Source organism: Pyxicephalus adspersus, chromosome 3 (genome assembly GCF_032062135.1).
Source record: "Pyxicephalus adspersus chromosome 3, UCB_Pads_2.0, whole genome shotgun sequence".
In the NCBI taxonomy this organism is placed as follows: Eukaryota; Metazoa; Chordata; class Amphibia; order Anura; family Pyxicephalidae; genus Pyxicephalus; species Pyxicephalus adspersus.
In genome coordinates this window covers 22,053,870-22,070,030 of record NC_092860.1, presented here as the reverse complement: position 1 = coordinate 22,070,030, position 16,161 = coordinate 22,053,870, and the positions used below count along the sequence as shown (strand labels likewise).

Sequence of the window (16,161 nt, the reverse complement as noted above, 5' to 3'; positions counted from 1 at the left end):
TAATGAACACCTTTAAGGTGCGTACACACTTCCAATTTTTATCGTTCAAAATGAACGACGAACGAACGACGAACGATCGATTGGGCAAAAATCGTTCGTAAAAAAAGTAACCAACGACGCCGACGAACGAGGAAAGTCGTTGGAAACGAACGACCGGACCGGCGGATCGGATTGGACGACGATCGTTGAACATCGTTCGTGTGTACGATCGTTCGATGATCGTCCATGGTCTGAGCATGCGTAATGAACGAACGTTCATTCACTTTCCTGTCGTGCACATAGTTCCTCTATCGCTCAAACGATCGTATCTATTGTGTGTGCAATATCTACGAACGATCATGTTGTTATCTCTATGTGCAGGATCGGTGCTATACGATCGTTCGTAGATATCGTGCAGGATCGTTCGTCGTTGGTTTTCCAACGATAATAATTGGAAGTGTGTACGTAGCTTAAAAGATTTATAGGTAGAAAGAAGTAGGATAACTCTTTAGATAAAAGTTAATTTTTTGCATTTTGGTTATCTTGTTATTATAGGTAAGAAGGGGTACAATTTTTACCCCCAAAACACATTTGTAATGTTACAATCAGTAAAACTAATTCACTTTGGACATCTTCTCTAGTGTTAAACTGATGTTTATTACCTTACCTTCCATGCAAGAATTTGCATACCAAGAAATTATTCCTATTTATTGATTCTGGTTTGTAATACAAAAACAAAAAAGACAAAAGCACCGCTATATGTGCTAAACAGGGTGCTGATCTGCCAACTATGGCAGTAACAAGAATATTTTACCAGAACAGTCCTATATAGAATATCTAAAACAGTCAGTAAATACAAGGGCGTAGCATATATATAGCCATTATTAGCACCTGGATTTCTCTAGATCATGGACACTCCAAGCTCCCTGCCACATTTCCCAACTCTGTCCCCGCTCATCTGGGAGTTTGGGGTGTATGGACACGTATGCCTTTGTACTACCTTATATACTATACTTATTATAAAAAATTAATGAAAAACCCCTAAAAAATGAGTTAAATGAAAATGTAGTATATTTAAAAAAATTGAAATATACCTTGTTGGTAGTCTGACCCCCTTAAGAATAAGTAATTTACCACTAGGAAGAACAGATTTTAAATTATAACTCATAAATCAGTTAACTCTGTCCAATATCCATCAAGTATTGTAGAAGTCTGTACTTCAAGGCTTTTGTCAAGCACGTCTTTCTAAGATAATAGATGTTTTCGGAGCACATAAGGGTTCGTACTCCGTGACATTCATTTCAGAACTGAAAGTACCTCTGACTTTTTATGCAAGCTTTTAGGTCACACTATATTCACCAGGAAGATGGTATCTCTGGAGGATAAATTTACATGAAAGCGCTTATCATTGTGAGACTCGAGTGGCCCCAGGTGCTGCTAGGAAGTGCCTGTGGGTATGGTTCATTAGGTAACCAAGAAACCAATGCGTCAATGACTAACAGAAAAGAATCAGAAAATGGGCACCCAAGAAAAACTGAAGGCTAATGTAGATTTTTCTTGGAATTTGTTTAGTATACCATGGAAACAAGACAGTATTAAGTTGGGTATCGACCCTGGACTTTTATTAATGCACAGAAATTCTAGCATCTGTACAGCTGTGTCCCAACCTGCATCAACATCTGCCATTATTTCCAATGAAAGGGATAAATCGGGACATCTCCCATTCGTCCTCCACCCTCCTCTGTCTTTAATAGACATAGCAAGTAAACCTTCTAGAACTCCCCAAAGGCTATGTACACAAAATAGATTTCTGTCTTTCATGAAAGTTTAGTGAAAGAGGAATGAATGATCACTGTACACACAGTGCATTTCTTTTTAAGGGAGGTGAGAATGGAGAGGATGATCGAGCAGCACTCCACTGTGCTCTCCAAAGAAATGTACACAGGGAGTTCCAACTTGGTTGTTCATGTGTAGCTCAGCGTATGATGCAGAGATACACCTGGCATCCTTGGAACTGCCGAGATTAAATAAACTCCCTCACACATGCTTGGAAGTTACATCACCCTCACCCCGCCAATCAAGACTGCCAAAGAGAAGAAGAAGATGGAGGCGCCCGCAAAAGAACCAGGACAGGCGAGCGTGTTTACAAATTGTGATCAGGCAGGGATGTTAATTTGCAGACAAGTCATTGCCTTTCTCTTCTTTATTAAAGAATCCGTCTGCTAGCAATGTTTTCATTTTTACATTTAGTTTTGGTTTAAGTGATCAGATAACAGATTAAAGACAATCATTGCTTTACCTCGGCTGCTTCTTTTGCTATTTCCCTGAAAAAGTCATCATCAAGTGCTGACCTAAAGTAACATAAAATAAAATTGAATGAATAATAAAAAAAAAAAGAACATTTATGTTTCCAAGCAAAATTGAAAACTTTTTAATTTCTTACTTTTTAGTGTAGGCAGTTGAAAGTGCTGGCCGGGTTTTGCTAGCAGAAGATGAGGTCCATGGTGATGTCTTCTGTGGCTTTGATGGTGATGGATCTGTGTACACCATACAAATATTATATGAAATGTAAGTACTGAGCAGTTGTCAGACATAAGTGTATTTGTTACTGCTTATGCAGCCTGACTGCAATAAATAATTAATAAAGGTTTGGCTGGGCTTTACCTGCTTTTTTACCCATAAGATATTAATGCGATAATGCTATTCGCAAAATACATATACTTTGTATCAAATCATAAAAATCGATAGTACAGTATATTTTTCATGGAGCATTTTACATACATATCATTTTATCTCTGTTCTAATACACTGCAGGTAGAAGAAGAAGAATTGCTTACCATTATCACCAAGAAGATCACCAAGAACATCATCAATAGAATCTTTATAAGAAAAACAAAAATGGCACGTATTAAAATAATTATTTTTTGTTCATCAAGTTTAACTAGATGACATTAACTTTAATTCTGGATTGATTTGGGAAAAATAAAAACTTTAACTTCATTTTTTTTCCTTGTTATGTCCTGGCAAGGAGGTTTACCTTCACCCTGTCCCAGGGATAAAGCAGAAAGTGAGGTAGGAAAGTGAGGTAGGAAAGAAGGTCCCCCCCCCCACTTCTTCCCTCCTCTTAGACAGCTATTACCCTCACAAACGTCCCCAATAGAAAAACATACAAAAGGACTATAGGATATGGAGAAGTTCCAAAGTAGCGTGACCAAAATCATGAAACAAATCCTTACTTACCCTTTGCACATAACGGCCTTTTTGTCAGACCAAGTAAACTCTCCACTTTTATTTACTTTAATATGAAGAAATGAGTTTAAATGAAACTTTAGGGAATAGTTCATATTTACCACTTCCTTACACCCTGTACATCCATGTAGCACTTCACCCCTGGCTACATATATGGGATGAATAGGGGTGGTAGACAGATGTTTAGTATCGCCTGCTGCCGCCCACTCTAAATGTTTAGATCCAATATAAGGAATAGAGAATGAGAGCCATGGGGGAGGGAGAGTAAATAAACCAACACTTTCAACCTTCTCGTATACATATTGATCTACATTTGTCCAAAACATGTTCAAATTACTTACTGCTGATGGATTAACCTCTGCTGGAAGTGTGTTCGAAGCATCAGCTAATCTTTCAGCAAAATATTATGGGCTAGGAATAATTTTGACTATTCCTCAAGCTTAATAATGTAGATACTGCCCTCTTGAATAAAACCATCAAATGCAATAAGGGTGAGAGTAAGGTTCATGTCCCCATTTTTTGCTCTTTCTCAAGACTACATATTAAAGTAAAGCTGTGGCTTCCCACTGAAGAATATATGATGCAGCACATACAAATCCACCTGCAATTGCAGTTTTTCCTTGTAGTCTCCCAAATAGTTGTTGAGTCCCCAAGAGAAGTCCACCCAATGCACTTGCATGCACTACATGGGAATTTTTCTACCTATGTAGTGCAAGCAAGTTGAAGGTGTCAGGCAGTGTTTAAATGAAAATTAACTAAAAATCTACACAGGGGAGCCAGGACTTCCTTCTTTCTGCTAGTGATCCGTTTATCGATCCATACCAAAAATGTATTTAATTTCCCCACTGCCTGGCCAAACTGTTTGCTTGTTTTGCATCATTTTAACAGTTGAAAATAGTAAAACAGAACAGGTATTGCACCAGAAACTAACCTTTCAATCCTCTTCTGTTTTTGGAAGCCTAGAACAAGAAATAACTACATGCAGTTATTTTTATAGAACATATATGAACCTTAAAATATATAAAAATAATGAAACATATACATTGTATGAATAAAGTGAACAAGAAATATTAGGAATTGGGGATACAAAAAATCCATGCAATAGGGCATATAACAGCTGTATGCTTGGTTAGGTTTAAGGCAAATATAGGAAACACTTTATTTACCTTACCCTATTTGTCTGGGTGACTGCTCCAAGACATGGGTAAGTCCTTGACATCCTCATCTACAATGCAGGGCTTTTGGTCCTGCATTGTAGGGATGATGTCAGTGCTGCAACCCCAGCATGCAGGGGCTTTTACACCACACAGCAGGAGCCTATGGAAGAAGTGTTTATTATGTTACCCTGACCTACACAGTCATTTAACCCTTGCAATGCTAGGACAGCCCCACTGCACAAATTTTTATTGTTTTTGTGCTGCCGCACCACCCCCTAATTCTCAATCGCCTAGGCAATGAAGAATGATTGGGAATGCAGAGCCTCCCGGGATACCTACGTCACGCATCCCGGGAGGCTCTTGGGGATCTCAGGCATGCACAGAAGGAGCCCTTTCGTGAAAAGAGAAAAAAAAGTTGCACATGCACAGTGGGATCGGCAAGTTTTTTTGCAACCTACGTCACCCAATCTTGCGCCTGGGTTGAGTGACGTAGGAAGAAAAACATGGAAGAAGAAGAGAAAATGGCGGCGCCCCAGCTCGCAGGCGTGTCCTGGAAGGACGCATGACCCAATGAAAGAAAACCTCTGGACCGATCAACTGCGCTGCGGGATTGAAGGTAAGTGTAATATTTTTTTTTTGTTTTGGGCATTTTTCAGTTTACTTCCTCTTTAACTCGCTGTAGGGGAAGTTTGTTGCAATATTCACTACTGATTACAGCACACATCTACCATGTTCTTAGCACCCTTCAGCAATGACAGGTCCAGGAACCTGTGACCACTGCATCCCCCAAAGCTGCCATCTTCACTGCCAACGATTCCCATCTGCTACAATCCTCTTTGGCCATTGGGCACCCTCTTATGATCTAGATCTATTTTCAGTAGTGCCAGGAACAGATCTTGGCACTGCAATGCATGGCACCTATACTGCAAAAAAAACTCTCTGCAGGTCTCTTCTGCAACCCCCCGGTGACTTTTTGTATCTTTATTTTAGTTCTGATTTAAAGTTTAGTTCCGATTTAAAGAAGAAGTAAACCCAAAACTACCTAATACAAAAAAATCACACTTACCTTCAATCCCGCAGAACAGTCGATCCGTTGGGAGGCTTCTTCCATCGGGTCCTGCATTGCCCTAATATCCATCTTCGGTCCGGCGCAGAGGGAGTGCCAGGCGCTGCCATCTTCTCCACTCTTCTGCGTTCTTCTTCCTACCTCACCGACGCAGGTGGGAAATCGGGTGACGTAGATTGGGAAAAAAGCCTCCTGATTATACTGCGCATGCGTGAGATCGGCAATTTCCCTTTTGATGAAAGCACTACTACGTATGCCAAGAGCCTCCCAGGATGCATGACGTAGGTATCCCAGGAGGCTCTGCACTCCTATTCATTCTTGATCATCTAGGAGAATTAGAGGGCCGTGCTGTACCCATTTTTTTTTTTTTTTTAAAAAGGAGGGTCTTGCACTCGCAAAAAACACAAACAAAATTTTTACTTTAAGTAAAGGGGTTCTCTACCCTTTAATGTAAAGTGAAAATTCTGAGTTTAGGTACCCTTTAAAGCAATGCTATAACCCCAACCGGTAAGTACCCCAACGATAAATAAAACCACAAAGTCCCTTTTACAATCCAATAAGGCCAGCGGTGACTCTCTGACATCAATCGCATCTTTTTTCACTGCCTGACTTATTTATTCCAAGCAGGAAAAATGATAGAATTAGTGACTGCTACAAAATCTCTCCTATATGCCAGCAGTTTAGTCATCAACCAGCTTTAGATTGCGAATCACCTAGCAATATAGCCGCCATAGGACTAGAATTGGAATATAGTTTGCCTGGGGAACCCTAACAATGGCCAGAGAAATTTCTGTGCATGGGACACGTTGGGGTCTTGCTAGATCACGATGATTGCTACAACTTGTCAGCGATTACCGGTGATCTCCAGCACAAATGTCCCTGGCATGCTTGTCAGTAGCAGAAATTGCAGCAAAATAAGACATTTGTAGCTAAGTTGCACAAAAATTATTATAAAAAAATCAGCCACGTGACAGGACCTGGATAGGAATGTCACATTATTATAACTGCCCTGTGTCTTGTATATATAGAGTAATGAGGGGTAACACACCATGCTCCTGATGTCTCCTCTTCACACACCAGCAGGGAACACTGCACCACATAGACCTCTAATGAATCACAACAGTCACTGAAGCTTCCATTACTCCGGAAAGCGTCTCCCCGTCACTATAGATACTGCTGGGCTTCCAGGCTTGACATGGTCACGTGACTCCGCGTACTTTGAATGTGCCCCGAACACTTTCCAACCAACAGGAATGCCGCCTACTTCCTCCAGAGCCCGCGCTTCCGGCTGAGAGCGATGCATTATGGCAATTGTAGTTCCAAGTACAGAGCTGTGCGGTGCTGTGTGCTTACTGGCTGACCTACTTCTCGCTGTTCATTTATAAATTCTGAATAGGAGCTTGGGGCCCTCTTAGCTGGCAAACGTTTAATTATGTGTTACTGACCTCCTGTGCAATTCCATGTTAATAAATATATTATATATGGGCTTCTCTCTGATGTGCTGTACAGTAGAGACATTCAGCATGCACGGTAATGTGTTACTGCAGGGCACTGAAATGTACTCCTGTGCATGTTACAGAGAGTTGTATATTAAGATAACGTGCATTTCACTCCACCCCAACCCAACTATGTGAATATGATTTTATTGTGGTGTATTGCTTAAATAAAGAGCAGGTACATAACAGTGCAGTTAGTTATGACTTTAAAACATACAAAGAATATTTGCATGTTCCACATTGTTTTCTGATTCACACTGTCATTCCATATACTGTGCTGTACATTCCCTATTCATGTCTGCTTCTGTTTACTGTGATCTACATTCCCAGTTTCAAACCTTTTTGTATACTGCACTATACATTCCCTAGTCCATGCCTTACTCTATATACTGTGATGTATACTCCTTATTCTCCCACCCATTCCATATACTTTGCATTCCCCATTTCACACTTCATTCTGTACACAGTGCTTTACTTTCCCTATTTCACACCTCATTCTGTAAACTGATCTATATTCCTTATTCTACCATTTATTCTGTATACTGTGTTATACATTTCTTATTCCACTCCTTATTCCATATACAATCTCCTATTTCACACAAAGTAGTAGGTCAGGTTGAAAAAGACATAAGTCCATCACGTTCAACCACTAGGGAAATAAACATATCCCAGTTATAAAACCCTATAAGACATATAGAACAACCTTGGTTCTTGTAATGATATCAACGTGAATAATTAGGAAGAGAGTTCTCCATATGGACAATTTATATATTTATACAGGGTGATCATATCCCCCCCCCCATACGTCTCTTTTCACGGACAAATAGAGACGCTGAGCTCCTCCATTCCTTTTATTAGTTTAGTTGCTCTTCTCTTCACTCTCTCTAATTCCACAATGTCCTTTTTGTGAACTGGTGCCCAAAACATCATTCTGTATACCATGCTGTACATTCCCTATTCCACTCCCTATTTTGTATACTGTGCTGTACATTCTGTATACCATGCTGTGCATACCCTGTTCCACTCCTCTATCTGTATACCGTGCTTTACATTCCCTATTTCACCCCTCTATCTGTATACTATGCTGTACATTATTTATCCCACTCTTCATTCTGCATACTACACTGTACATTTCTTATTCCACCCCTCATTTTGTATATCATGTTGTACATTCCCTATTTCACCCCTCATTTTGTATACTGTGCCCATACATGCTTTCTTCCACTCCTCGTGCTGTATTATGTACTGCACATTCCCTGTTCCACTCCTCATTCTGTATACTGCACTGTACATTCTTTATCCCCACTCCTCATTCCCTTTCCTTCTCAAAATGCTTGTTCACTGACATCAATACTTTATTTTTCCATGACAAGTGGACAGTCCTATTTGGAAAAGTAGAGCTTTCAGAATGTTGGGCCCTACTATGCAGACACGGTGGTCAGTAGGTTTCCAGAAATTGGGTCCTAAAGTGCAGGAGGGAAATTTGAATTCTGCGCCTGCGCAGTGGGTCTATCAGAAAATTGGTACTAATCTTTAAGGCTTGGTGTGACCCGTTCTCTGTTACCGAATGTAAATAATACAGACTCTTACACCACACACTGCTCTGTCAAAACATTTAAACCACCAACCTCATATTGTGTATGTCCCCCTTGTGCTGCCCAAACAGCTCTGACACATCGAGGCTTGGACTAGTTTATCTGAAATTTGAGATACAATGGGCCTGATTTATTAACGCTCTCCCAGGCTAGAGAGGGTACTTTCATTAGTGAAGCTGGGTGACACAGCAAACCCCGAATGGATTTCTTAAATTGTTAGCAAATGTTTTCAATCCCAGACAAGATTTAATACAGGTTTACTGGATCACTCAGCTTCAATGATGAAATTATATCCCCTCCAGCCTTGGAGAACTTAAATAAATCAGCCCATACAAGCTGACGTTTGCCACACATATTGGTCACCTATGACCCTGCCACAGCTTGCCAGGAAACATTTTTTGGACTAACCACTGCATACCAAGAACACCCAAAAATATCTTGTTTTGGGATGTTCTGACCCAGTCATAACACTTTGTTAAAGTATCTCAGATTCCTATATTTGCCCAATAGTCTCCTTTTAAACGCATCACCTTTACAACTTTACACAAGTCTCAACTTGTTGCTAGTATTAACAGAAATCTCATGACGTATATCAAGTCAAAAAAACGCACTTTTCTTTGCTTTTGTTTTGGATAGCATGCAATGCTGACAGGGTTTACCGTTATCCATATCTCAGATAGAGACTTCTTTTACACATTGTGACTGAACTGTAAAAGGCTAGCACCAGGGTTATGAGCATCGCTCGTTCAAATCAGCGTGTCCTTTGTTAAGAAATCTGCATCACACTCAATTGGCTCCTTTTGCTCCACATCCATGATCCTGAAACCAAGGAACAGTCAAAGGAACGGCGCCACAGCGGCCGAAAAAGTTCAGAACCTTTGTCTGGGACAAAGAGGTTATTCTGTTGGTGAACTACCTACCTCAGGGCTCTAGTATCACGGGACAGTATTATGCTAACCTCCTGGACCAGCTGAAGGAGGCAATTAAGACAAAACGCCGTGGAAAGTTGACCAAAGAGATCCTTTTTTTTACAGGACCATGCACCTGCGCACACGTCCAAAGTTGTGGCTGCCAAATTGAACACCCTGGGTTTCCAATTGGTCCACCATCCCCCTACTCACCTAACCTGGCCCTTCGGTTGATTATCTGTAACCGAATTTGAAGAAACACCTGAAGGGGCAACGTTTTGAGGACATTTCTGACGTCAAAGAGAGCTGGTTTGCAGGCCAACCAAAGGACTTTTATTTGAACGATCTAGAAAAGCTGCAACTACACTGTACCAAGTGCATCAGTCTCAGGGGGGAATATGTTGAATAAATGTTTTATTTCATAACTCTGGCTCTCTTCTTTCTGGGCAAAGCCAGGAACATCTCAGCACCCCCTCGTATAATTGTATGCTGCACTTGTGATCAAGGACAGCAAAGAGTCCCATGCCCCAGCAGCCGAAAAAATTCAGAACCCAGAAATAAAAAGTCATGGCGTCTATTTTCTGGGACAAAGACGTTATTCTGTTGGTGAACTACCTACCTCGTCAAACTACCTACTAGTCAAAATATACAAAAGTAAAAAACCTAATAATTTTGGTTTCTCCAGAACCAGTAGTAGAAATATTACTACTAATGGTAATGGAGAAACAAAAATAAATTTGAGTTGATGGACTTTTATGTGAAATAAAAACTAACATGTGAAGCAAATTAAAGCCTGCTGCAATAAGTTCCACTTGGAGGGAGTAATAGCATTGCAGAGGCAGTGGGTGGAATGCAAAGCAGGCAGTTACTAGCGGTGAAGTAGTTGCCAGTATCAGTATGTGTGCCTACTCTCTCTCTCTGGAGTACCTGTAACAACCTGTAAACCCTGCAACCTGTAGTTTGCCAATTTCCTACAGCTTGAAAGGCAGGCAGAGTGCACGGGGCAGATAGATTTGGTACATACTATCACAGAACAGGAAGGACAGTAAAACCTCTAATCTGTATAACACACAGCAAATAAACACACAGGAACCAAAATACGAAATTACTCTCATGTATTGTTAAGTACATATACAATTATTGCATTAATTGCACTTTTTTTTATATGACAGTCCTCTAGATAGTGACTTTAAAATCTCTTTTGTGTTCTGCATCCATTAGCACAGTGTTCTATGAGTGAGTAGGAGCAGAACAAACATTACAATTATTATTTAAAGAGAACATTGAAAAAAATTCTAGAATTTAGTACATTCCATTTAATGCAAAAGCAGCACTTGGATTATTCTTGGGTGACACAAAAACATTTAAAAATAATTCTTGGAATGTTAGAGATAACCGTAATCCCCTTTCAGACAACATGTGTAGCTGTCTGACATATTTGCAGATGATGTTATCATTTACAGGGGAGATCTTGAGTTGCAGATGAAAGAGAGAGACCTTTGCAGTAACGTTGGTCTATGGGGCCACTAAAAAAAAAATCTCACCGACATTAGAGAAGTTGTAGGAGGAGGTCGCACACATAAAAACTGTTTGTTCTTTAGTCTTTCTGTCCAACAGATTAAATTAACATAAATTTGTAGAGATGAATTACAAAATAATATTTGCTAAGAATACTAGTGAAACAAGTGACGCTGGTCCGGTGTTCTTGTTTGGTGGTGAATCACAGCTTGGACTGAAGAGGCTTGAGATACTTGTGGAAGGATTCATGAACCTTTGCAAGACAAAAGAATCAGGTTATTACCTTAAATACAGAAACAAGGGTAGCTTACACAATACAGGTAACAATATCAGGAGTGATATCAGATGAAGAACAGAAAATGTTCACAATTAGAACAATTTAAAAAGACTACCATGAGAAAAGTATTGGGGCTGCCATTGCTTTTTTTTCCTAGAAAGGTTAAGTTCCGTGGTTGGCATGCACTTGCTTTCAGCAGCTGAACAGCAACAAGTATAGGGACTAGGAATGCAGACACTACGGACCACTTGTTTAGGAGTGACTCAAATGTGAGTGGGGGGGTTCTGTTGTTCATGGAGAAGCCATTGAATAATGTAACTAATAAAGTCTTTAACAAGGTTCCTAGCATGATCAACATTTTTTTCCCCACAGAGATAGCAATGTAGGGAAACGTATTCAATGGTATAATAAAAAAAAATATTCTTGTCTTAAATTTTGCAACTTTTCTTTACTTCTCAAGTGGATCTTATAATGTAGTAGATTTCCATTCAGAATTCCTTACCTGTGTCTTGTTGAGAGGAGATTTTTTGGCCCATTCAAACATATTCTCATACACATTCCCATCATATCTCCCCAGGACAGAGCTCAGCTGGGTATCACTATAATCAAATGCATCAACCAGAGCCACTGCATTAGGACGGATTACAGCAAGCAAATCCTTAACCCTCTGCTCTACTTGTTCTATTTGTGAGGAAGTCAGAAGACCGGCCTGTGGAGAGGACATAATGATGTTATATTAGAACAAATTGTCTATAAAAACCCAGAAAACATTTCCTTTTTCTGGTTGACACATCAATAGGCCAGTGACATAGTAATGTTATCAAGAGCCATTCCATCAGACTAAACAATTGTTTCATATATAATAATATAGTCAGGTCCTAAAATAAGTGGCATTTTTAAAAAATTATCTTCCATATGTCAGGTCAATATGAAATACTAATAATAATAATATATATACTAATAATAATAATATTGTGTTCTCTAATTTATAAACAGGAAACAGATACAAATAGGAATTGGACAGCACCCTTTTAACAATAATAACAGCTTTTAATAAAGATGTCAATAACACACCTGAAGGAAGTCTCCTGTGTTTTTGCTTATCCCGTGCAGAGCATAAAGGAGGCAGAGGGAGCTCAGTATGCGATTGGAAGCAGCATCCAGAACCTCAGACAGCTTGTCCACAAAAAGTTTGACAACCACGTAATGACAGTGAGCCTAAAAGATGAAAGTGAACTGGCATCAACAACTCTGAATAACAGGGTATGTGATTGTTTCATTGCCATTTAAAATATTTTAGTAATGGATGAGGTATGGTAGGCAACATTACTGCTGGTTTAATACACATCTTGTGGCTCCAACAGCAAGATCACCCCATTGTTGTTCTGGTTATCCTGCCACCTTTAAGTGTCATCTTTTATGAAGGAATGTTTCAACTCCTCCATAATAATAAAAACAAATACATGGAAATTCCAGAAGGGAGAGTTGCTTCCCTCATAATTGTATCGGCTTATGATCAGACTTGCACTGAGCTTTAGCTCTAGTATGCAGCTCAACTTTTCACAATACAGTCCTTCTATATTTCACCAAAGTTCCCAGCTACATACAATATAACTAAAGACAAATCTGCTTATAAATAACAGGCAAGGTAATTTACCCATCTTCCTACTTTTGATTAAAAATGAATATTGGATAGTGTCTAACATAAAGCCATGAAAGAGTTTTCAGTGTTTAGGCTTTAGGTCTTACCTGAGATGCCCGCACCAGATCAACAGAATTCTTATTCCAAGCATCCTCCTTACGCTTTCCACGTTTCAAATCAGCATGAACATTCCTAGCAGCTCCCACTACAAGCCTAGAGGTAGGAAAAATGAATGTAAGCTTTAAATAGAAAAGGTTTTATTACTGCATGTTAAAATAGAATTGATGCATGCTGGCTGATATGCAGGACAAGAAACAGTTATAGGCTGAAGCATGGCCGGAATAGTTTCACTGCAGCCTGATGGCACACAACAGCTACTGTTTATCTACAGCCCTCGTTTAGGAGAACCCCTATTATATAGATTGTTTTCTCTTTTCACCATCCTGGCTGAGAATATAGTGAAAATGCTTTAAAAAATATTATGGAATTTCTACTGAAAAGGAAAAAATAGACATTTAGCTTTAAAGGGAAAATCTGTCACTTTCCTGTATGGTATATAAAAACTGCAAGCAGGGGTAAAAAGCAGGCTAATCTTGGTGGCAAATTTACGACTTCCCTATATACTCAAAACATGGGCTGAACTGATGGAACTGAATATTTCCTAAAAGTGATCGAGCTTGTATATCTTTTCCTACCTCGCAAACATTATTTCTGGCAGTGAGGCACTCAGTCAAAGCAATTGGCCCATAGGAATATAGAATAAAGAAAGGAGTGAGCAACATCTGACGCCACTAAATATCAAAGAGTTGCCTGTTCAAAATGCATTGAGGTGTAAAAGCAATTAAATTTGCCAAGGAAATGTGGTACATATACCTTCAGGCAGTTTTTTCCCCCCATTTACAGTAACTCATCCAGCTGAATGATGAGGCACTGATGCAATGTACATTATGCATTGTGGTGTAGATTTATGCAGGCATGACAAAAAGCTCACCAAACGTTGTAATCAAATTATAAAAGCTAAAGCAGTGGTCCCCAACCTTTTGCATGTCACAGACCACTAAATGCACAAACTCCGGACGGCGCATGCCCGGGGAGCTGTGTGTCACTCAAAGGGGAAGAACCTTCTCCCAGAGTGATGTCATGATACCGACCCCCGCCCACTCCAGAGACACAACCTGCCCACTGCCCTGAGCCTGCGATGTCTCAGGGGGACATGGTTCACAGCTCTGGCGGGGGCGCCCCCCCAAAGCCGCCAGAGCCGCGGCCCACCAGTCAGACCACCACTAGTGGGCTCCGGACCGAGGGTTGGAGACCTCCGATTCAAAGGATATAGCACAAAGACTCATGTATGGTAATATAAAAGTTGTGATGATGAATCAGATTTAAAATTACCTAACAGTTGTAATGTAAACAAAACCCAATCAGCACCGGCCCTATAGATAACCATCTTTTCATTTTTTTTTTTCCTTACCAAGCAGCCCGCTGTTTATAGGCCTCCACCAGACTGAGCACATCATTGATATCCGAAATTTGTGACCGACCAGCCAGAGGCTGAGGCTGTACACGCTGAGAGGATACATCGTTCAGGTACGAAACCATCCCATCAAGACGTTCTCCAGCAAGGGCTGCATTGTAACTCTTAAACAGGAACCTGGCCAGGAAAGCAGAACGTTAACACATAATGGGTAAAGTAAAATGAAAAATAGGAACAAAAAAGTCTAATATTTGCAGGAGACAACATAGGTAATGAAAAAGAATCTAAATATGCCGCATATACAATATTATGCTAGAGAAAAAAAAATTATATATATAATCCACTTTTACAATCCACTTTTCAACTTCACCCTGTACCTAATCTAGATTTTACATGAAATAATTTTTCCTATCTGGTGACAGGCCTCAGGTTCACTTGTTTACTCTGTGATGTTAGAAATTCTGTCTGTAGTGCTGATGTTGCTTTTTTCATGTTTAGCAATTACTGACCTCCCTTTGCCTGGATAATATATTATACTCCATGCTTCTCTATGCAGGCAAATAATGTCTGTTGGGAGGTGATAAAAAGGTGCTGTATTTATTTTCCTAAAATTATCACAGGAACCCCCGTCTCAGTACCTCTTTAAAAGCCCTGATGAAAACTCCTAGGAGAAATTATGCAAATACCAAAATGCCTTGAGGAGTAGATGTCATTGTGGTGTAATGGATGTTTCTAGGCATGCCAAGCGAAGCCTCCACATATATTTTCCTATACAATAACTTTGAGGTGGGTTCCAGATGAGTCTGAAAGTTTGGAGACTACCAGGCTAATAGAATTTTCAGAAGCAAAGTCAGATAAGACAGCCTTAAATATTCTCCTATATTTAAGCTGATCTGCTCCACTAAGTTATTTTCTCACTTTAAAGTGCCCACATTTGCCCTCGTGTAGAAATAAAAGCTCCTGAAACTTCTACTCCTAATAAAATTCCTTTAGGACAAAAATATTCTGCTTTGCACATACCTTGCTGTCTGCAGCATCATCACAGTGTTCTCCCCCTCATAGGTGCAGGCTGGGGTAAATGTGACATAGATGTCAGGGATTCCACTGCAGCGAGAATATCCATGCCCTCCACATGCCATCCTGCATTCCTCAATACCCGTACTCGCTGCCCATGTAGTAAATGCTTTCAGTCCCGCAGACAAGGCATGAAGCTATAAAGACAATACAAAAGATTGAAAGTTTAAACCACTACATTAGATTTCTAAACATTGTTTCTCCACTCCACACAAATAGCTGAATACACGGTTTTAGTAGTTAAGCACTGGTACCTACGGTTTTGCTTTAACTTTACCTTTAGCTTGAAACTCCTCTTAAAAAAAAAAAAAAAAAAAATCAACAAGTAACAAATCTCAGGAGTGCGCTGATCCAATGATCCCATTGTTCAACATTTATGTAATGAAAATATATTCAAAAGCTTGCTTTGGTGACTACATTTATAAACAAACCATTATTATATCCATTATTGTAATTTAAGAATTTAAAGTAAGTGTTTCCACTAAAAAAATAGTATGTAATAATTGGATAAAGCAAGCCTCACCTCTGGTAGTTCACTCAAATTTCCCTGCTGAATATCTCCAGTTATCCTGTGATACGTTTGGCTCATGTATGATCCCACAAAGTTGAAGGCATAAGCTGTAGCCAGCAGAGGGAACAGTTTGTATTGCTGGGTCTGGAAATTCAGGATCTGTGGCTCTGGATCTCTGTGGACATCAGAGTACAATGCAATGCATTTATGCATCT

The 16,161-nt window shown here is 39.8% G+C and overlaps 2 protein-coding genes across 3 annotated transcripts in view; both read right to left on the bottom strand.

The window, feature by feature from the left end:
- Positions 1-6,701, bottom strand: part of FBF1 (Fas binding factor 1) — a 30,434-nt gene extending 23,733 nt beyond the window's left edge. For both annotated transcript variants that reach the window (XM_072403858.1, XM_072403859.1), the window contains exons 1-5: positions 6,500-6,701; positions 4,160-4,187; positions 2,817-2,858; positions 2,423-2,516; positions 2,279-2,330 (exon numbers count right to left, since the gene is read on the bottom strand). In XM_072403858.1, the coding sequence (XP_072259959.1) occupies positions 2,279-2,330; positions 2,423-2,516; positions 2,817-2,858; positions 4,160-4,187; positions 6,500-6,502 (219 nt within the window). In that variant the 5' untranslated portion in view covers positions 6,503-6,701. The remainder of the gene's footprint in view (positions 1-2,278; positions 2,331-2,422; positions 2,517-2,816; positions 2,859-4,159; positions 4,188-6,499) is intronic.
- Positions 6,702-10,548: 3,847 nt separating this feature from the next.
- The window catches only part of ACOX1 (acyl-CoA oxidase 1), a 20,289-nt gene continuing 14,676 nt past the window's right edge, over positions 10,549-16,161 (bottom strand). The window contains exons 6-12 of the mRNA XM_072403220.1: positions 15,959-16,159; positions 15,382-15,572; positions 14,359-14,538; positions 12,995-13,100; positions 12,320-12,463; positions 11,748-11,954; positions 10,549-11,221 (exon numbers count right to left, since the gene is read on the bottom strand). Of these exons, the coding sequence (XP_072259321.1) occupies positions 11,171-11,221; positions 11,748-11,954; positions 12,320-12,463; positions 12,995-13,100; positions 14,359-14,538; positions 15,382-15,572; positions 15,959-16,159 (1,080 nt within the window). The 3' untranslated portion in view covers positions 10,549-11,170. The remainder of the gene's footprint in view (positions 11,222-11,747; positions 11,955-12,319; positions 12,464-12,994; positions 13,101-14,358; positions 14,539-15,381; positions 15,573-15,958; positions 16,160-16,161) is intronic.